Genomic DNA, 22,364 nt, shown 5'->3' with positions numbered 1-22,364 from the left:
AGAGAGAGGAGAGAGAGAGAGAGGAGAGGGAGGGAGGGGGCGAGAGGGGGAGAGGGGGAGGAGAGAGGGGGGAGAGGGAGGAGAGAGGGAGGAGAGAGTAGAGGGGGAGGAGAGAGGGAGGAAGGAGAGAGAGGGAGGAGAGGGGAGAGGAAGGGGGAGGGAGGGAGGAGGGGGAGGGGGGAGGAGGAGAGAGGGAGGAGAGAGGAGAGGAGGAGAGAGGGGGAGAGAGAGAGGAAGGAGAGAGAGGGAGGGAGAGGAAGGAGAGAGGGAGGAGAGGGAGGAGAGAGAGGGGGAGAGGCAGGGGAGAGGGAGGGAGGAGAGATGGAGAGAAACCTGTATCCTCTACTTGTCTATGGTGGAAAAGAAGAGGTTTTAAAATGTTAACATCCTAAATGTTGACTGACCTTTGGAGGTCTTCCTCTCCTTTGCCTTGTAACAGTCCAGACAAACCACGAAGCCACATTTGTGGCAGACCCAGTGAATATTAAACAAGGTGGCTTCACACGCGTCACACATCTCCCGGACCCCTCTCACAGCCCTCTTCCAGGCCATCTTGGCTGCAGGGCAAAGCACACACAAACAGGGAGGATGAAGACAACTGGACAGGCAGAGGACAGCAGAGCACTTCCAGGCAGACTGGTTCCTTCATGCAGAAGACTTTATAGACTAGTCTGGCCTCAGAGGGCTCTAACATTGGTACAATAACACCCACAATAAAACATTTAGTTGTTCTACAGTTCAGGATGGTTTGACCTGTTAAAACACACAGATAATAGTTTGAGGTTTGACCCCAGCTTTCTACAGGAACACTAAGACTAACAGAGAGAATGTCTCTGTGCTCCTCTGTCTTTCAGACTAACATAGAGAATGTCTCTGTGCTCCTCTTTCTTTCAGACTAACAGAGAGAATGTCTCTGTGCTCCTCTGCCTTTCAGATTAACAACAACACTTCTCTGTCCTCCTCTGCCTTTCAGACTAACAACAACACTTCTCTGTGCTCCTCTGTCTTTCAGGCTAACAACAACACTTCTCTGTGCTCCTCTGCCTTTCAGATTAACAACAACACTTCTCTGTACTCCTCTGTCTTTCAGTCTAACAACACTTATCTGTGCTCCTATGCCTTTCAGATTGGCAGCAACACTTCTCTGTGCTCCTATGCCTTTCAGACTTACAACAACGCTCCTCTGTCTTTCAGGCTAACAACACTTCTCTGTACTCCTCTGTCTTTCAGACTAACAACAACACTTCTCTGTGCTCCTCGGTCTTTCAGACTAACAACAACACTTCTCTGTGCTCCTCTGCCTTTCAGACTAACAACAACACTTCTCTGTGCTCCTCTGTCTTTCAGGCTAACAACACTTCTCTGTACTCCTCTGTCTTTCAGACTAACAACAACACTTCTCTGTGCTCCTCTGTCTTTCAGACTAACAACAACAACACTTCTCTGTGCTCCTCTGCCTTTCAGACTAACAACAACACTTCTCTGTGCTCCTCTGTCTTTCAGTCTAACAACAACAACGCTTCTCTGTCCTCCTCTGTCTTTCAGATTAACAACAACACTTCTCTGTGCTCCTCTCCATACCATCTTTTTTGATCCATGTAGCAGCAGTGTTCTCAGTGGTGACCATCTGACAGAACTGGTCTCCTATATATGAGAGGATGTACTTGGAGGAGTCTGGGTCCAACTCATTCTCCTCGTATACATCAGGAGCCCAGAGGGACAGAGCCTCCTCATCAAACTGATCTGGAGTGGAGAAGCCGTCCACACGGATCACTCCATTCTTACTGTAGGACAGGCTGGAGAGAAGAGGGAGAGAGAACAGGTTAATGAGAGGCGCAGACACACATTAGTAATGACAGAATAAAGAACCACTGGCTCCCTAGAACCATCACTAACCGTAGAACCATCACTAACCCTAGAACCGGAACCAACACCAACCCTGGAACCATCCCTAACCCTAGAACCATGACTAACCCTAGAACCGGAACCAACACCAACCCTGGAACCATCCCTAACCCTAGAACCAACACCAACCCTAGAACCGGAACCAACACCAACCCTAGAACCGGAACCAACACCAACCCTAGAACCGGAACCAACACCAACCCTAGAACCGGAACCAACACCAACCCTAGAACCGGAACCAACACCAACCCTACAACCGGAACCAACACCAACCCTAGAACCAAGACCAACCCTAGAACCATCACTAACCCTAGAACCGGAACCAAAACAAACCCTGGAAAAAACACCAACCCTAGAACCAACACCAACCCTGGAACCAACATCAAAACTAACCCTGGAACAGACACCAAAACCAACCCTAGAACCAACACCAAAACCAACCCTAGAACCAACACCAACCCTCACCAACCCTAGAACCAACACCAACCCCAGAACCAACACTAACCCTAGAACTAAAACAAGCCTCAGAAGGAGCAGTAAATGTGGATTGTACTACAACCTGATTACTCTACTGATGATTACATGGATTGACATATTCGTTAACGGGAGGTTGCTATCACCTTTGCTTTGTCTGATAAACAGGCTCCATTCTAGTCTCCACTGGCTATCTGGCCAACAGGCTCCATTCTAGTCTCCACTGGCTATCTGGCCAACAGGCTACAGTCTACTCTCCACTGGCTATCTGGCCAACAGGCTCCATTCTAGTCTCCACTGGCTATCTGGCCAACAGGCTACAGTCTAGTCTCCACTGGCTATCTGGCCAACAGGCTACAGTCTACTCTCCACTGGCTATCTGGCCAACAGGCTACAGTCTAGTCTCCACTGGCTATCTGGCCAACAGGCTACAGTCTACTCTCCACTGGCTATCTGGCCAACAGGCTCCATTCTAGTCTCCACTGGCTATCTGGCCAACAGGCTACAGTCTACTCTCCACTGGCTATCTGGCCAACAGGCTACAGTCTAGTCTCCACTGGCTATCTGGCCAACAGGCTACAGTCTAGTCTCTCCACTGGCTATCTGGCCAACAGGCTACAGTCTAGTCTCCACTGGCTATCTGGCCAACAGGCTACAGTCTAGTCTCCACTGGCTATCTGGCCAACAGGCTACAGTCTACTCTCCACTGGCTATCTGGCCAACAGGCTACAGTCTAGTCTCCACTGGCTATCTGGCCAACAGGCTACAGTCTACTCTCCACTGGCTATCTGGCCAACAGGCTACAGTCTAGTCTCCACTGGCTATCTGGCCAACAGGCTACAGTCTAGTCTCCACTGGCTATCTGGCCAACAGGCTACAGTCTACTCTCCACTGGCTATCTGGCCAACAGGCTACAGTCTAGTCTCCACTGGCTATCTGGCCAACAGGCTACAGTCTACTCTCCACTGGCTATCTGGCCAACAGGCTACAGTCTACTCTCCACTGGCTACCTGGCCAACAGGCTCCAGTCTAGTCTCCACAGGCTATCTGGCCAACAGGCTACAGTCTAGTCTCCACTGGCTATCTGGCCAACAGGCTACAGTCTACTCTCCACTGGCTATCTGGCCAACAGGCTACAGTCTAGTCTCCACTGGCTATCTGGCCAACAGGCTACAGTCTAGTCTCCACTGGCTATCTGGCCAACAGGCTACAGTCTACACTGGCTATCTGGCCAACAGGCTACAGTCTAGTCTCCACTGGCTATCTGGCCAACAGGCTACAGTCTAGTCTCCACTGGCTATCTGGCCAACAGGCTACAGTCTAGTCTCCACTGGCTATCTGGCCAACAGGCTACAGTCTAGTCTCCACTGGCTATCTGGCCAACAGGCTACAGTCTAGTCTCCACTGGCTATCTGGCCAACAGGCTACAGTCTAGTCTCCACTGGCTATCTGGCCAACAGGCTCCAGTCTAGTCTCCACTGGCTATCTGGCCAACAGGCTACAGTCTAGTCTCCACTGGCTATCTGGCCAACAGGCTACAGTCTACTCTCCACTGGTCTCCACTAGCTATCTGGCCAACAGGCTCCACTCTAGTCTCCACAGGCTATCTGGCCAACAGGCTGACAGTCTAGTCTCCACTGGCTATCTGGCCAACAGGCTACAGTCTACTCTCCACTGGCTATCTGGCCAACAGGCTACAGTCTAGTCTCCACTGGCTATCTGGCCAACAGGCTCCACTCTAGTCTCCACTGGCTATCTGGCCAACAGGCTCAGTCTAGTCTCCACTGGCTATCTGGCCAACAGGCTCCACAGTCTCCACTGGCTATCTGGCCAACAGGCTCAGTCTAGTCTCCACTGGCTATCTGGCCAACAGGCTCCAGTCTAGTCTCCACTGGCTATCTGGCCAACAGGCTCCACTCTAGTCTCCACAGGCTATCTGGCCAACAGGTGACAGTCTACTCTCCACTGGCTATCTGGCCAACAGGCTACAGTCTACTCTCCACTGGCTATCTGGCCAACAGGCTACTCTCCACTGGCTACCTGGCCAACAGGCTCCACTCTAGTCTCCACTGGCTATCTGGCCAACAGGCTCCACTCTAGTCTCCACTGGCTATCTGGCCAACAGGCTCCACTCTAGTCTCCACTAGCTATCTGGCCAACAGGCTGACAGTCTAGTCTCCACTGGCTATCTGGCCAACAGGCTACAGTCTAGTCTCCACTGGCTATCTGGCCAACAGGCTCCACTCTAGTCTCCACTGGCTATCTGGCCAACAGGCTCCAGTCTAGTCTCCACTGGCTATCTGGCCAACAGGCAGTCTAGTCTCCACTGGCTATCTGGCCAACAGGCTCCACTCTAGTCTCCACTAGCTATCTGGCCAACAGGCTCCACTCTAGTCTCCACAGGCTATCTGGCCAACAGGTGACAGTCTAGTCTCCACTGGCTATCTGGCCAACAGGCTACAGTCTAGTCTCCACTGGCTATCTGGCCAACAGGCTCCACTCTAGTCTCCACTAGCTATCTGGCCAACAGGCTCCACTCTAGTCTCCACTGGCTATCTGGCCAACAGGTGACAGTCTAGTCTCCACTGGCTATCTGGCCAACAGGCTACAGTCTAGTCTCCACTGGCTATCTGGCCAACAGGCTCCACTCCAGTCTCCACTGGCTATCTGGCCAACAGGCGACAGTCTAGTCTCCACTGGCTATCTGGCCAACAGGCTACAGTCTAATCTCCACTGGCTATCTGGCCAACAGGCTCCACTCTAGTCTCCACTGGCTATCTGGCCAACAGGCTCCACTCTAGTCTCCACTGGCTATCTGGCCAACAGGCGACAGTCTAGTCTCCACTGGCTATCTGGCCAACAGGCTCCACTCTAGTCTCCACTGGCTATCTGGCCAACAGGCTCCAGTCTAGTCTCCACTGGCTATCTGGCCAACAGGCTACAGTCTAGTCTCCACTGGCTATCTGGCCAACAGGCTCCACTCTTTTCTCCACTGGCTATCTGGCCAACAGGCTCCAGAGTCTCCACTGGCTATCTGGCCAACAGGCTCCACTGACTGAGTCTCCGGGCTATCTGGCCAACAGGCTAACAGTCTCCTCCGCTGGCTATCTGGCCAACAGGCTCCACTCTAGTCTCCACTGGCTATCTGGCCAACAGGCTCCACTCTAGTCTCCACTGGCTATCTGGCAACAGGCTACAGTCTAGTCTCCACTGGCTATCTGGCCAACAGGCTCCACTCTAGGTCCGCTGGCTATCTGGCCAACAGGCTACAGTCTAGTCTCCGCTGGCTATCTGGCCAACAGGCTCCACTCTAGTCTCCACTGAGACTGTCTCCACTGGCTATCTGGCCAACAGGCTACAGTCTAGTCTCCGCTGGCTATCTGGCCAACAGGCTCCAGTCTAGTCGTAGTGGTACTCTATTCTACTCTTTTCCTTTCAGCAGGTTAATACAGGAACATGAACAGACTGGGTTCACTGAGACAATAACAGACTGACTGACTGAGGAAGGGTTCACTGAGACAATAACAGACTGACTGACTGACTGAGGAAGGGTTCACTGAGACAATAACAGACTGAGGAAGGGTTCACTGACTGAGAGAGAAGGGTTCACTGAGACAATAACAGACTGACTGACTGACTGAGGAAGGGTTCACTGAGACAATAACACAGACTCTGACTGACTGAGGAAGGGTTCACTGAGACAATAACAGACTGACTGACTGACTGAGGAAGGGTTCACTGAGACAATAACAGACTGACTGACTGACTGACTGACTGAGGAAGGGTTCACTGAGACAATAACAGACTGACTGACTGACTGAGGAAGGGTTCACTGAGACAATAACAGACTGACTGACTGACTGGAAGGGGTTCACTGAGACAATAACAGACTGACTGACTGACTGAGGAAGGGTTCACTGAGACAATAACAGACTGAGGAGGAAGGGTTCACTGAGACAATAACAGACTGACTGACTGAGGAAGGGTTCACTGAGACAATAACAGACTGACTGACTGAGGAAGGGTTCACTGAGACAATAACAGACTGACTGACTGAGGAAGGGTTCACTGAGACAATAACAGACTGACTGACTGAGGAAGGGTTCACTGAGACAATAACAGACTGACTGACTGACTGAGGAAGGGTTCACTGAGACAATAACAGACTGACTGACTGACTGAGGAAGGGTTCACTGAGACAATAACAGACTGACTGACTGACTGAGGAAGGGTTCACTGAGACAATAACAGATGACTGACTGACTGACTGACTGACTGAGGAAGGGTTCACTGAGACAATAACAGAAGACTGACTGACTGACTGAAGGGTTCACTGAGACAATAACAGACTGACTGACTGACTGAGGAAGGGTTCACTGAGACAATAACAGACTGACTGACTGAAAGGGTTCACTGAGACAATAACAGACTGACTGACTGACTGAGGAAGGGTTCACTGAGACAATAACAGACTGACTGACTGACTGAGGAAGGGTTCACTGAGACAATAACAGACTGACTGACTGAGGAAGGGTTCACTGAGACAATAACAGATAACTGACTGACTGACTGACTGAGGAAGGGTTCACTGAGACAATAACAGACTGACTGACTGACTGACTGGAAGGGTTCACTGAGACAATAACAGACTGACTGACTGACTGAGGAAGGGTTCACTGAGACAATAACAGAGACAATAACAGACTGACGACTGACTGACTGACTGAGGAAGGGTTCACTGAGACAATAACAGACTGACTGACTGACTGAGGAAGGGTTCACTGAGACAATAACAGACTGACTGACTGACTGAGAAGGGTTCACTGAGACAATAACAGACTGACTGACTGACTGAGAGAAGGGTTCACTGAGACAATAACAGACTGACTGACTGACTGAAGGGTTCTGAGGACTGACTGACTGACTGAGGAAGGGTTCACTGAGACAATAACAGACTGACTGACTGACTGAGGAAGGGTTCACTGAGACAATAACAGACTGACTGACTGACTGAGAAGGGTTCACTGAGACAATAACAGACTGACTGACTGACTGGGAAGGGTTCACTGAGACAATAACAGACTGACTGACTGAGGAAGGGTTCACTGAGACAATAACAGACTGACTGACTGAGGAAGGGTTCACTGAGACAATAACAGACTGACTGACTGAGGAAGGGTTCACTGAGACAATAACAGACTGACTGACTGACTGACTGACTGAGGAAGGGTTCACTGAGACAATAACAGACTGACTGACTGAGGAAGGGTTCACTGAGACAATAACAGACTGACTGACTGAGGAAGGGTTCACTGAGACAATAACAGACTGACTGACTGACTGAGGAAGGGTTCACTGAGACAATAACAGACTGACTGACTGAGAGGGGTTCACTGAGACAATAACAGACTGACTGACTGAGGAAAGGGTTCACTGAGACAATAACAGACTGACTGACTGAGGAAGGGTTCACTGAGACAATAACAGACTGACTGACTGAGGAAGGGTTCACTGAGACAATAACAGACTGACTGACTGAGGAAGGGTTCACTGACTGACTGACTGAGGAAGGGTTCTGACAATGAGACTGACTGACTGGGAAGGGTTCACTGAGACAATAACAGACTGACTGACTGAGGAAGGGTTCACTGAGACAATAACAGATGGACTGAGACTGACTGACTGACTGAGAAGGGTTCACTGAGACAATAACAGACTGACTGACTGAAGGACTGACCTGACTGAAGGAAGTTTCACTGAGACAATAACAGACTGACTGACTGACTGAGGAAGGGTTCACTGGGTTCACTGAGACAATAACAGACTGACTGACTGAGGAAGGGTTCACTGAGACAATAACAGACTGACTGACTGAGGAAGGGTTCACTGAGACAATAACAGACTGAACTGAGGAAGGGTTCACTGAGACAATAACACTGAACTGAGACAATAACAGACTGACTGACTGAGGAAGGGTTCACTGAGACAATAACAGACTGACTGACTGAGACTGACTGAAGGGTTCACTGAGACAATAACAGACAGACTGAGGAAGGGTTCACTGAGACAATAACAGACAATGACTGACTGACTGACTGAGGAAGGGTTCACTGAGACAATAACAGACTGACTGACTGAGGAAGGGTTCACTGAGACAATAACAGACTGACTGACTGACTGAGGAAGGGTTCACTGAGACAATAACAGACTGACTGACTGACTGACTGACTGAGAAGGGTTCACTGAGACAATAACAGACTGACTGACTGAGGAAGGGTTCACTGAGACAATAACAGACTGACTGACTGAGGAAGGGTTCACTGAGACAATAACAGACTGCTGACTGAGGAAGGGTTCACTGAGACAATAACAGACAACTGAACAGACTGACTGACTGACTGACTGACTGAGGAAGGGTTCACTGAGACAATAACAGACTGACTGACTGAGGAAGGGTTCACTGAGACAATAACAGACTGACTGACTGAGGAAGGGTTCACTGAGACAATAACAGACTGAGGAAGGGTTCACTGAGACAATAACAGACGGACGGACTGACTGAGGAAGGGTTCACTGAGACAATAACAGACTGACTGACTGAGGAAGGGTTCACTGAGACAATAACAGACTGACTGACTGAGGAAGGGTTCACTGAGACAATAACAGACTGAGAAGGGTTCACTGAGACAATAACAGACTGACTGACTGAGGAAGGGTTCACTGAGACAATAACAGACTGACTGACTGAGGAAGGGTTCACTGACTGAGGGAAGGGTTCACTGAGACAATAACAGACGGACGGACTGACTGAGGAAGGGTTCACTGAGACAATAACAGACTGACTGAGGAAGGGTTCACTGAGACAATAACAGATCAATTGTTGGAGAACGTATACAATTACCTAAATAATCTCTAACCATTTAACCATATGGCGGCAAAGTGGACCAGCCGAGCAAAGCAGCCAATCAGACACTAGCCGGGAGACAGAGCAGCCAATCAAATATCACCTGACCTGCCGGACCAGCCAATTAGACACTAGCCGGGAGACAGAGCAGCCAATCAAATACCAGCGGACCAGTTAATCAGACACCAGACAAAACGAGACTGAATCAGCCAATCAGACTCACCGGCGGAAGTAGTAGAAGCGACAGAAGACAGGGGAATGAGCCGGCTGCTCCCCCTTCTTGCTGCGAACAACACGACACTCCCGACACTTCTGCAGGTTGGGTCCAATCTCGGAGCACGAGTCATCCTGCAGGAACGACTCCCCCGTCTGCTTCAGCTTCTTCACCTTCCTCCAGTCCTTCAGCACAGAGCGGGGGATACCATCTGGTACCGGAGGGGACAGAGAGACGGTTACTATGATATGTAATACAGAGACATGATCAGTCCTTCAGCACAGAGCGGGGGATCCCATCTGGTACCGGAGGGGACAGAGAGACGGTTACTATGATATGTAATACAGAGACATGATCAGTCCTTCAGCACAGAGCGGGGGATACCATCTGGTACCGGAGGGGACAGAGAGACGGTTACTATGATATGTAATACAGAGACATGATCAGTCCTTCAGCACAGAGCAGGGGATACCATCTGGTACCGGAGGGGACAGAGAGACGGTTACTATGATATGTAATACAGAGACATGATCAGTCCTTCAGCACAGAGCAGGGGATACCATCTGGTACCGGAGGGGACAGAGAGACGGTTACTATGATATGTAATACAGAGACATGATCAGTCCTTCAGCACAGAGCAGGGGATACCATCTGGTACCGGAGGGGACAGAGAGACGGTTACTATGATATGTAATACAGAGACATGATCAGTCCTTCAGCACAGAGCAGGGGATACCATCTGGTACCGGAGGGGACAGAGAGACGGTTACTCCTTCAATTCAGTATCGCTCTTCACCGAGCCCAGAACCAGGCGACGCAGGTGTTGTACCTGGTTACCCTCCTTCAGGGAACAGTAGTAAGTCATAACGTTCTGTTCCTTTTCTGTCAGTTCAACACAACTATGGGGAACAAGAATCGCGCCCCAAGCCGGACCAAGCGGATACTAAATGAAACGGGCCATGGCTGACCACCCAGACTGAGCTCTGCCTAACGACCCTCTCCTGTCCCAGCTGTGAACACACTGTGCACTAGACTGGGAGCAGTGACATCCAGCCATACAACCTCACAAAAGTATGTGGATCTGGACTTCCTGACGGGTAGGGTAGTAAGGGTAGGTAACAACACATCTGCCAAACTGATCCTCAACATGGGGGCCCCTCAGGGGTGTGTACTCAGTCCCCTCCTGTACTCCCTGTTCACTCATGACTGCATGGCCAGGCACAACACCATCATTAAGTTTGCTGATGACACAACAGTGGTAGGCCTGATCACCGACAACAATGAGACAGCCTATAGGGAGGAGGTTAGAGACCTGGCCATGTGGTGCAAGGACAACAACCTCTCCCTCAATGTGACCAAGACAAAGGAGATGATTGGGGACTACAAGAAAAGGTGGACCGAGCATGTACCCATTCTCATCAACGGGGCTGTAGTGGAACAGGTTTGAGAGCTTGAAGTTCCTTGGTGTCCACATCAACAACAAACTAGAATGTTCCAAACACACCTAGACAGTCATGAAGAGGGCACGACAAAGCCTATTCCCCCCCTCAGGAGACTGAAAAGATTTGTCATGGGTCCTCAGATCTTGAAAAAGTTCTATAGCTGGAAGCTATCTAGTGTAAGCTACGTTGGCTAGCCTCTTAGACCGTAGCACGGTCCTTATAGAATAACCAAAGGCCTTAACGCTACGTGTACTAGACAAGAGAGCTACCGCAACTCCACCGTGGGGAGGCAGGAATAGCTAGTAGTAGCTAGCTCGCTTCAGCGAGTTGGCCAACCTGGCTAGCACGCTATGCAGAGCTTGTTTAGCTAGCCTGGTCTCGAAAGTCCATATACAACCAGATCACTGAGGTGGGACCGGACCCTTCATCGACAAAGTCTGGAAAGAGAGGCAAGCGGTGCCCGACTGAGGCACGCTCGGGCGGCCGGGAGTACCCATCGAACCTCTCCCTTCGAGTACCCTGTCGCCACCGGCGACAGAGCGCAGAGGAGTCGGGTTGTGCGTGGGCAGCTACCGCATGCACCACGGCCAGGCAGACAAGACATTTTCTCTGACCAAAGACCCAATCAATCCCCGCGTCCCACAACTAGGACTCAGTCGAGGTACGGGCATCCGGGAGAGGAAGTCACTATTAGAAACACCAAGCTTCCTAAAGAACGCTACATGATTGTCAAGAGAACATTGCTCAAGGAAATTTAAGAATAAATCATTGGTTTGTGATTCGGAAAATAGGAAGAAAAAAACAAACTTCAATAATGAACGTCCAGAGAGAGAGTTTAGTGGTAGTCTCATGTTCCAAACAGAGTATATACCTCTCCCCTTTGGGAACCAATAACAACATCAGCCAGCTCATATCCACACGGTGTAAGAATCAGAAACACTCATCATAATAACATATGTAATGAAATAAGGCCAGCTGACCTATGATGAGCTGAGAGACTGAGTTGACCTTGTTAGAATGCTATTACAAATTGAAATCATATTCATTTGAGAGTTACGTGTGTCTTTATACGTTACTAAAGGGAAACTGTTACATAGAAACACACCATCTTTACACGCATCATCTCAGCACCACCCCAACACCATCATCTCCAGCACCACCCCAACACCATCATCTCCAGCACCACCCCAACACCATCATCTCAGCACCACCACCATCATCTCCAGCACCACCCCAACTCCTGTGAAAATGGTGCGTTTCTATGTTTTGCAGTAAAACAGAGGAAGTGTTCCCAATGACATTGTCGGTGTGCATCATGTAATTTGACTAATTGTGAGGAGGAATTCGCTACGAATTGGATGATGTCATTGAAAACACTTATCTTCCTCTATCTTCTTACTACAAGACATAGAAACGCACCACTTCCACATGTTAATGTCAGGTGGTGCTGGAGTTATATGGTAATGTTGGGGTGGTGATGATATGTTGGTGTTGGTGATGATATGTTGGTGTTGGTGATGATATGTTGGTGTTGGGGTGGTGGTGATATGTTGGTGTGGTGGTGATATGTTGGTGTTGGGGTGGTGATGATATGTTGGTGTGGTGATGATATGTTGGTGTTGGGGTGGAGATGATATGTTGGTGTGGTGATGATATGTTGGTGTTGGGGTGGTGGTGATATGTTGGTGTTGGGGTGGTGATGATATGTTGGTGTTGGGGTGGTGGTGATATGTTGGTGTTGGGGTGGTGGTGATATGTTGGTGTTGGGTGTGGTGGTGATATGTTGGTGTTGGGGTGGTGATGATATGTTGGTGTGGTGATGATATGTTGGTGTTGGGGTGGTGATGATATGTTGGTGTTGGTGATGATATGTTGGTGTTGGGGTGGTGATATGTTGGTGTTGGGGTGGTGGTGATATGTTGGTGTTGGGGCGGTGGTGATATGTTGGTGTTGGGGCGGTGGTGATATGTTGGTGTTGGGGCGGTGATGATATGTTGGTGTTGGGGCGGTGATGATATGTTGGTGTGGTGATGATATGTTGGTGTTGGGGTGGTGATGATATGTTGGTGTGGTGATGATATGTTGGTGTTGGGGTGGTGATGATATGTTGATGTTGGTGGTGATATGTTGGTGTTGGTGATGATATGTTGGTGTTGGTGATGATGTGTTGGTGTTGGGGTGGTGATGATATGTTGATGTCGGTGATGATGTGTTGGTGATGATATGTTGGTGTTGGTAATGATGTGTTGGGGTGGTGATGATATGTTGGTGTGTTGGTGATGATATGTTGGTGTTGGGGCAGTGATGATATGTTGGTGTTGGTAATGATGTGTTGGGGTGGTGATGATATGTTGGTGTTGGTGATGATATGTTGGTGTTGGTGATGATATGTTGGTGTTGGTGATGATATGTTGGTGTTGGGGTGATGATATGTTATGTGGTGATGTTGGTGTTGGTGATGATGGGTGTTGGGGTGGTGATGATATGTTGGTGTCGGTGATGATATGTTGGTGTTGGTGATGATGTTGTTGGGGTTGGTGATGATATGTTGGTGTTGGGGCGGTGGTGATGATATATGTTGGTGTTGGGGCGGTGATGATATGTTGGTGTTGGTGATGATATGTTGGTGTTGGGGTGGTGATGATATGTTGGTGTGGTGATGATATGTTGGTGTTGGGGTGGTGATGATATGTTGATGTTGGTGGTGATATGTTGGTGTTGGTGATGATATGTTGGTGTTGGTGATGATGTTGGTGTTGGGGTGGTGATGATATGTTGGTGTTGGATGTGTGGTGATGATATGTTGGTGTTGGGATGTGGTGATGATATGTTGGTGTTGGTGATGATATGTTGGTGTTGGGGAGTGATGATATGTTGGTGTTGGGGTGGTGATGATATATGTTGGTGTTGGGATGATGGTGGTGATGATATGTTGGTGTTGGGGTGGTGATGATGATATGTTGGTGTTGGGGTGGATATGATGATATGTTGGTGTTGGGGTGGTGATGATATGTTGGTGTTGGGGTGGAGATGATGATATGTTGGTTGGGGTTGGTGATGATATGTTGTTGTTGGGGTGGTGATATATGTTGGTGTTGGGGTGGTGATGATATGTTGGTGTTGGGGTGGTGATGATATGTTGGTGTTGGGGTGGAGATGATATGTTGGTGTTGGGGTGGAGATGATATGTTGGTGTTGGGGTGGAGATGATATGTTGGTGTTGGGGTGGTGATATGTTGGTGTTGGGGCAGATATGTTGGTGTTGGGGTGGAGATGATATGTTGGTGTTGGGGTGGAGATGATATGTTGGTGTTGGGGTGGAGATGATATGTTGGTGTTGGGGTGGAGATGATATGTTGGTGTTGGGGTGGAGATGATATGTTGGTGTTGGGGCGGTGATGATATGTTGGTGTTGGTGATGATATGTTGGTGTTGGGGTGGTGCTGGTGAGGGTGAATCTGAAGTTGAAACATTTTGAAATGTCCCTTTAATGCTAGACTTACTGTTGCTGGACAGTTTCAGCTTGGTCTTCTCCCTGGCGCTCCTAAAGATCCTGTTGGGTTTCAGCTCATCCTCATCTTTCTCTCCGTCTCCTCTCCTTCTGCGCATGTCGTTCTGTTTCTTCTTGTAGGTGGGTTTGGGCTGCCTCTTCGCCCTCTGCTCCTGCTTGCTGCTCTCGCTGGCGTCAGAGTCCTCTCCGCTCTCTGAGGCCGAGTCGTGGTCGTACACCCTCTTGCTGCCACGCCGCGTAATCCTGTCCTCAGCGGCCATCTTGTCCTCCTGACCTTTGACCTCTTCTATCTTCATCTCCACATCACTGGAGGTAGAGGCAATCAGAGTGACGGTGCAAGGCTTGATCATCTCCATCTCAGACACAGAGGGGCTCACAGTGGTGGTAACAGCCTTCGACACAGAGGGGCTCACAGGGGTGGTAACAGCCTTCGACACAGAGGGGCTCACAGTGGTGGTAACAGCCTTCGACACAGAGGGGCTCACAGTGGTGGTAACAGCCTTCGACACAGAGGGGCTCACAGTGGTGGTAACAGCCTTCGACACAGAGGGGCCAGTGGTGGTAACAGCCTCACAGTGGTGGTAACAGCCTTGACACAGAGGGGCTCACAGTGGTGGTAACAGCCTTCAACACAGAGGGGCTCACAGTGGTGGTAACAGACTTCGACACAGAGGGGCTCACAGTGGTGGTAACAGCCTTCGACACAGAGGGGCTCACAGTGGTGGTAACAGACTTCGACACAGAGGGGCTCACAGTGGTGGTAACAGCCTTCGACACAGAGGGGCTCACAGTGGTGGTAACAGCCTTCGACACAGAGGGGCTCACAGTGGTGGTAACAGACTTGGACACAGAGGGGCTCACAGTGGTGGTAACAGCCTTCGACACAGAGGGGCTCACAGTGGTGGTAACAGCCTTCGACACAGAGGGGCTCACAGTGGTGGTAACAGCCTTATCAGCCTCCTCTGTTTTCATCATAGTGTTTATGTTTCTGTCCTCCTCTGAGTGTCTGGTGAGCCAGGCCTTCTTCAGCTTGTGGTAGTTGGGTTGAGACTGGCTCTGGTTCATCTGGGCTGGCTGGCCATTGGGGAGGGGGCCAGGGCTGGGGCTAGCTCCTGCTTGATGTGGTCCTGGGCTTGCTGTGGTTCTGTGGTTCTGGGCTGAGGCTGAGGCAAGGGGAGGTGGAGGGGAGATGTGAAGAGCTTTACTGTTAGATGGCTCAATCAGGCTCTCAGGACCACTACCACTGGTGCTGCTGCTAGGACCTCTGGACTGCTGGGCTGCCGCCAACGCTGCCTTGTGCTTCTTCAGATGGATAAAGCTCCCATAGTAGGACTGGCTGGGGTTGGGAGAGGCCTGGGTACTGCTGGCCAGGCTGGGGCCGGGGTGCAGGTTGGGGGATGAGGTTCTGGAGGAGCTCCTCCTGTTGCTGGAGCTCGGTCCTTGGTTCTAACCCAGGCCCTGAGTGGAAGGCTCTGCCCCGAGGGCCACAGCTCTCTGTCCTGCTAGCGCTGGAGGTGTTGGGCCCACAGTAGGTTCTCTCTTGTCTTCTACTCAGCACACCGTAGGGAGCCATGTTGGAGACTGCCCTAGTCACATCACTACTCCTATTGCACACAGAGTTGGCAGCAGCCGAGACAGAGACTGGAAAGGTTCCCTGAGACTGGGACACTCTCATAAAGTTGTTATTGTACTGCTGCACGCAAACAGCCTCCTCCAAGTTAGTGTTTGGCAGGATCACCTTCCCTCCAGACTCCCTGTCTCTCTCATAGGCCAGTTTCAGACAGACTGTCTGAGGCCTGCCGCCTGGGAACATCCTCCCCATCAGAGAGTCCTTGGCCGAGGAAGAGGTCTTGGCGCCTGGCGAGCCGTCGTACTTTATACACGTAGAGGGACGGACGATAACAGATGCCGTGGTGGCCCCAGGCTTCCTGCCGGGGCTCCTCTCAGAATGCCATCCCAGCTTGTCGTGGCTCTGAGAGTCGCCGGCTCGCCACACCTCGGATGAGGTCATCGCTGCCCCGCCCTTACACACGGCGCTGACCTCCCGTAGCTCGGGCAGAAGGGTGGGCGGTTTCTGCTGCTCAGACACCTTACCGGCCGAGCTGACTGGCTGGATGGGGGTCAGGGTGGGTGGAGACAAACGGCCGTAGCCCGCCTCCTTCCTGTCCAGTGTCTGCTGGATAGGAGGGTGGAACACAGGGGCACGGTGCAGTGCTGGCATACACCTTAGTTGGGCTTGGGTCTGACTCTGGCTCTGGGTCTGACAGTGGGTTCGGGTCTGGCTCTGGGTCTGACAGTGGGTTCGGGTCTGGCTCTGGGTCTGACTCTGGGTCTGACAGTGGGTTCGGGTCTGGCTCTGACAGTGGGTTCGGGTCTGGCTCTGGGTCTGATTCTGGCTCTGACTGGAGGAAGGCGAGAGGTCTGGACTAACAGGGCTGACTATGGTACTGAGACGATACCTCTGCATGTTGGATAGGCTTACCTGCTGGTTCAGCTGCTCTGATATCTTCCCTAGCAGACCCTCCCCATCAGCCTGGTGTTTGATGAGAGGAGGGGGTTTGGACAGGGACTTGGAGCTGAACACTGCCCCTCCTCCCAGAGAGAGACTAGAGGCTGCTGCAGACTCCTGCTCCCTGCTCACCTTGTCAAAGTATGAGTTGAGCTCTTTAGAGGGGTAGAGACGCGGTGGCTCGTTGACCACACTGTTGGACAGGGTAGTGAAGTAGTTACTGGGGGGGAGACTGTGCTGGGACTGCTGTTTAAACTGATACAGGTCTGCAGCAGGGGGCTCCGTTTCCTTCTCCTGGTGGGGGCGCTGGGGGTGGGGCAGGGAGGGGAGTGAGGGGATCCGGGGGTAGGGGTGGGGCAGGGAGGGGAGCGAGGGGATCCGGGGGTAGGGGTTAGGCTCCCTGTCGGTCTCACTGGAGCGGATCTTAGCGGTGAAGGGGGCCCACCAATGCTCTCCTGGAGGATCCGTCTGTTCTCCTCCTTATACATACTGGCCCGGTCCCTCTGCCCTGCTTCCTGCTGTTGCTGCTGGGCCATCCTCTGCTGCTGTTGTTTATTACAGGCCTCCAGGTAGAGCTGGTGCAGGTGACTGTCCTTCCCAGTCGGGGTTCTGCTGCGGTCCTGCTCCTGCTTCAGGTGGGCCAGAGTGATGGTTCTGATGGGGTCCACAAAACCCTTCAAATCCCTGAGGAGAGAAATAAAAAACATTCAACTACAGACCAGACAGGAAGTCATAGGTTACATCTCAAATGGCACACTATTCCCACACAGAGCTCTGGTCAACAGTAGTGCTCTATATAGGGAATAGGGCTCTGGTCAACAGTAGTGTTCTATATAGGGAATAGGGCTCTGGTCAACAGTAGTGTTCTATATTGGGAATAGGACTCTGGTCAACAGTAGTGTTCTATATTGGGAATAGGGCTCTGGTCAACAGTAGTGCACTATATAGGGAATAGGGCTCTGGTCAACAGTAGTGCACTATATAGGGAATAGGGCTCTGGTCAACAGTAGTGTTCTATATAGGGCTCTGGTCAACAGTAGTGTTCTATATAGGGAATAGGGGTCTGGTCAACAGTAGTGTTCCATATAGGGAATAGGGCTCTGGTCAACAGTAGCAGACAGAACAGCCCTCAGAAGGAATAACTATGACATGGTGTATAACAGCAGAACAGCCCTCAGTAGGAATAACTATGACATGGTGTATAACAGCAGACAGAACAGCCCTCAGTAGGAACAACTAGGACATGGTGTATAACAGCAGACAGAACAGCCCTCAGTAGGAACAACTAGGACATGGTGTATAACAGCAGACAGAACAGCCCTCAGTAGGAATAACTAGGACATGGTGTATAACAGCACAACAGCCCTCAGTAGGAATAACTAGGACATGGTGTATAACAGCAGACAGAACAGCCCTCAGTAGGAATAACTAGGACATGGTGTATAACAGAACAGCCCCTCAGTAGGAATAACTAGGACATGGTGTATAACAGCAGAACAGCCCTCAGTAGGAATAACTAGGACATGGTGTATAACAGCAGAACAGCCCTCAGAAGGAATAACTAGGACATGGTGTATAACAGCAGAACAGCCCTCAGTAGGAATAACTAGGACATGGTGTATAACAGCAGACAGAACAGCCCTCAGTAGGAATAACTAGGACATGGTGTATAACAGCAGAACAGCCCTCAGTAGGAATAACTAGGACATGGTGTATAGTAGCAGAGAGAACAGCCCTCAGTAGGAATAACTAGGACATGGTGTATAATAGCAGACAGAACAGCCCTCAGTAGGAATAACTAGGACATGGTGTATAATAGCAGAACAGCCCTCAGTAGGAATAACTAGGACATGGTGTATAATAGCAGAACAGCCCTCAGTAGGAATAACTAGGACATGGTGTATAACAGCAGACAGAATAGCCCTCAGAAGGAATAACTAGGACATGATGTATAACAGCAGAACAGCCCTCAGTAGGAATAACTAGGACATAGTGTATAGTAGCAGAGAACAGCCCTCAGTAGGAATAACTAGGACATGGTGTATTGTAGCAGAGAGAACAGCCCTCAGTAGGAATAACTAGGACATGGTGTATAACAGCAGAACAGCACTCAGTAGGAATAACTAGGATATGGTGTATAATAGCAGCCAGAACAGCCCTCAGTAGTAATAACTAGGACATGGTGTATAAGAACAGCCCTCAGTAGGAATAACTAGGACATGGTGTATAACAGCAGAACAGCCCTCAGTAGGAATAACTAGGACATAGTGTATAGTAGCAGAGAACAGCCCTCAGTAGGAATAACTAGGACATGGTGTATTGTAGCAGAGAGAACAGCCCTCAGTAGGAATAACTAGGACATGGTGTATAACAGCAGAACAGCACTCAGTAGGAATAACTAGGATATGGTGTATAATAGCAGAACAGCCCTCAGTAGGAATAACTAGGACATAATGTATAACAGCAGAACAGCCCTCAGTAGGAATAACTAGGACATAGTGTATAGTAGCAGAGAACAGCCCTCAGTAGGAATAACTAGGACATGGTGTATAACAGCAGAACAGCCCTCAGTAGGAATAACTAGGACATGGTGTATAACAGCAGAACAGCCCTCAGTAGGAATAACTAGGACATGGTGTATAGTAGCAGACAGAACAGCCCTCAGTAGGAATAACTAGGACATGGTGTATAGTAGCAGAACAGCCCTCAGTAGGAATAACTAGGACATGGTGTATAATAGCAGACAGAACAGCCCTCAGTAGGAATAACTAGGACATGGTGTATAATAGCAGAAACAGCCCTCAGTAGGAATAACTAGGACATGGTGTATAACAGCAGAACAGCCCTCAGTAGGAATAACTAGGACATGGTGTATAACAGCAGAACAGCACTCAGTAGGAATAACTAGGATATGGTGTCTAATAGCAGACAGAACAGCCCTCAGTAGGAATAACTAGGACATGGTGTATAACAGCAGAACAGCCCTCAGTAGGAATAACTAGGACATGGTGTATAATAGCAGACAGAACAGCCCTCAGTAGGAATAACTAGGACATGGTGTATAACAGCAGAACAGCCCTCAGTAGGAATAACTAGGACATGGTGTATAATAGCAGACAGAACAGCCCTCAGTAGGAATAACTAGGACATGGTGTATAACAGCAGACAGAATAGCCCTCAGTAGGAATAACTAGGACATGGTGTATAACAGCAGAACAGCCCTCAGTAGGAATAACTAGGACATGGTGTATAACAGCAGAACAGCCCTTAGTAGGAATAACTAGGACATGGTGTATAACAGCAGAACAGCCCTCAGTAGGAATAACTAGGACATGGTGTATAACAGCAGAACAGCTCTCTGTTGGAATAACTAGGGCACGGTGTATAATAGCAGACAGAACAGCCCTCAGTAGGAATAACTGTGACATGGTGTATAACAGCAGAACAGCCCTCAGTAGGAATAACTAGGACATGGTGTATAGTAGCAGAGAGAACAGCCCTCAGAAGGAATAACTAGGACATTGTGTATAACAGCAGAACAGCCCTCAGTAGGAATAACTAGGACATGGTGTATAACAGCAGAACAGCCCTCAGTAGGAATAACTAGGACATGGTGTATAATAGCAGAACAGCCCTCAGTAGGAACAACTAGGACATGGTGTATCATAGCAGACAGAACAGCCCTCAGTAGGAATAACTAGAACATGGTGTATAGTATCAGAGAGAACAGCCCTCAGTAGGAATAACTAGGACATGGTGTATAACAGCAGAACAGCTCTCAGTTGGAATAACTAGGACATGGTGTATAACAGCAGAACAGCCCTCAGTAGGAATAACTAGGACATGGTGTATAACAGCAGAACAGCCCTCAGTAGGAATAACTAGGACATGGTGTATAACAGCAGAACAGCCCTCAGTAGGAATAACTAGGACATGGTGTATAAGCAGCAGAACAGCCCTCAGTAGGAATAACTAGGACAGGACATGGTGTATAACAGCAGAACAGCCCTCAGTAGGAATAACTAGGACATGGTGTATAATAGCAGACAGAACAGCCCTCAGTAGGAATAACTAGGACCTGGTGTATCATAGCAGAACAGCCCTCAGTAGGAATAACTAGGACATGGTGTATAACAGCAGAACAGCTCTAGGTTGGAATAACTAGGACATGGTGTATAATAGCAGACAGAACAGCCCTCAGTAGGAATAACTAGGACATGGTGTATAACAGCAGAACAGCCCTCAGTAGGAATAACTAGGACATGGTGTATAACAGCAGAACAGCCCTCAGTAGGAATAACTAGGACATGGTGTATAACAGCAGACAGAACAGCCCTCAGTAGGAATAACTAGGACATGGTGTATAACAGCAGACAGAACAGCCCTCAGTAGGAATAACTAACAAGGTGTATAACAGGAACAGCCCTCAGTAGGAATATGGTGTATACAGCAGACAGAATAGCCCTCAGTAGGAATAACTAGGACATGGTGTATAATAGCAGACAGAACAGCCCTCAGTAGGAATAACTAGGACATGGTGTATAACAGCAGAACAGCCCTCAGTAGGAATAACTAGGACATGGTGTATAACAGCAGAACAGCCCTCAGTAGGAATAACTAGGACATGGTGTATAATAGCAGACAGAACAGCCTCAGTAGGAATAACTAGGACATGGTGTATCATAGCAGACAGAACAGCCCTCAGTAGGAATAACTAGGACATGGTGTATAACAGCAGAACAGCCCTCAGTAGGAATAACTAGGACATGGTGTATAACAGCAGAACAGCCCTCAGTAGGAATAACTAGGACATGGTGTATAACAGCAGAACAGCCCTCAGTAGGAATAACTAGGACATGGTGTATAACAGCCCTCAGTAGGAATAACTAGGACATGGTGTATAACAGCAGAACAGCCCTCAGTAGGAATAACTAGGACATGGTGTATAACAGCAGAACAGCCCTCAGTAGGAATAACTAGGACATGGTGTATAACAGCAGAACAGCCCTCAGTGGGAATAACTAGGACATGGTGTATAACAGCAGAACAGCTCAGTTGGAATAACTAGGACATGGTGTATAACAGCAGAACAGCTCTCAGTTGGAATAACTAGGACATGGTGTATAACAGCAGAACAGCCCTCAGTAGGAATAACTAGGACATGGTGTATAACAGCAGACAGAACAGCCCTCAGTAGGAATAACTAGGACAGTAGGAATAACTAGGACATGGTGTATAACAGCAGACAGAACAGCCCTCAGTAGGAATAACTAGGACATGGTGTATAACAGCAGACAGAATAGCCCTCAGTAGGAATAACTAGGACATGGTGTATAACAGCAGAACAGCCTCAGTAGGAATAACTAGGACATGGTGTATAACAGCAGAACAGCCCTCAGTAGGAA

General features: G+C 49.5%; 1 protein-coding gene across 1 annotated transcript in view; it reads right to left on the bottom strand.

Moving 5' to 3' along the window:
- Positions 1–22,364, bottom strand: part of LOC121838826 (probable JmjC domain-containing histone demethylation protein 2C) — a 98,976-nt gene that overhangs the window by 15,832 nt on the left and 60,780 nt on the right. The window contains 8 exon segments of the mRNA XM_042314453.1: positions 401–557; positions 1,582–1,796; positions 9,507–9,708; positions 14,443–14,986; positions 15,219–15,868; positions 15,870–17,402; positions 17,405–17,643; positions 18,079–18,101. Coding sequence (XP_042170387.1) covers positions 401–557; positions 1,582–1,796; positions 9,507–9,708; positions 14,443–14,986; positions 15,219–15,868; positions 15,870–17,402; positions 17,405–17,643; positions 18,079–18,101 — 3,563 coding nt within the window.

Source organism: Oncorhynchus tshawytscha, unplaced genomic scaffold (assembly GCF_018296145.1).
Source record: "Oncorhynchus tshawytscha isolate Ot180627B unplaced genomic scaffold, Otsh_v2.0 Un_contig_6536_pilon_pilon, whole genome shotgun sequence".
NCBI lineage: Eukaryota > Metazoa > Chordata > Actinopteri > Salmoniformes > Salmonidae > Oncorhynchus > Oncorhynchus tshawytscha.
This window is presented reverse-complemented; position numbering and strand designations above follow the sequence as displayed.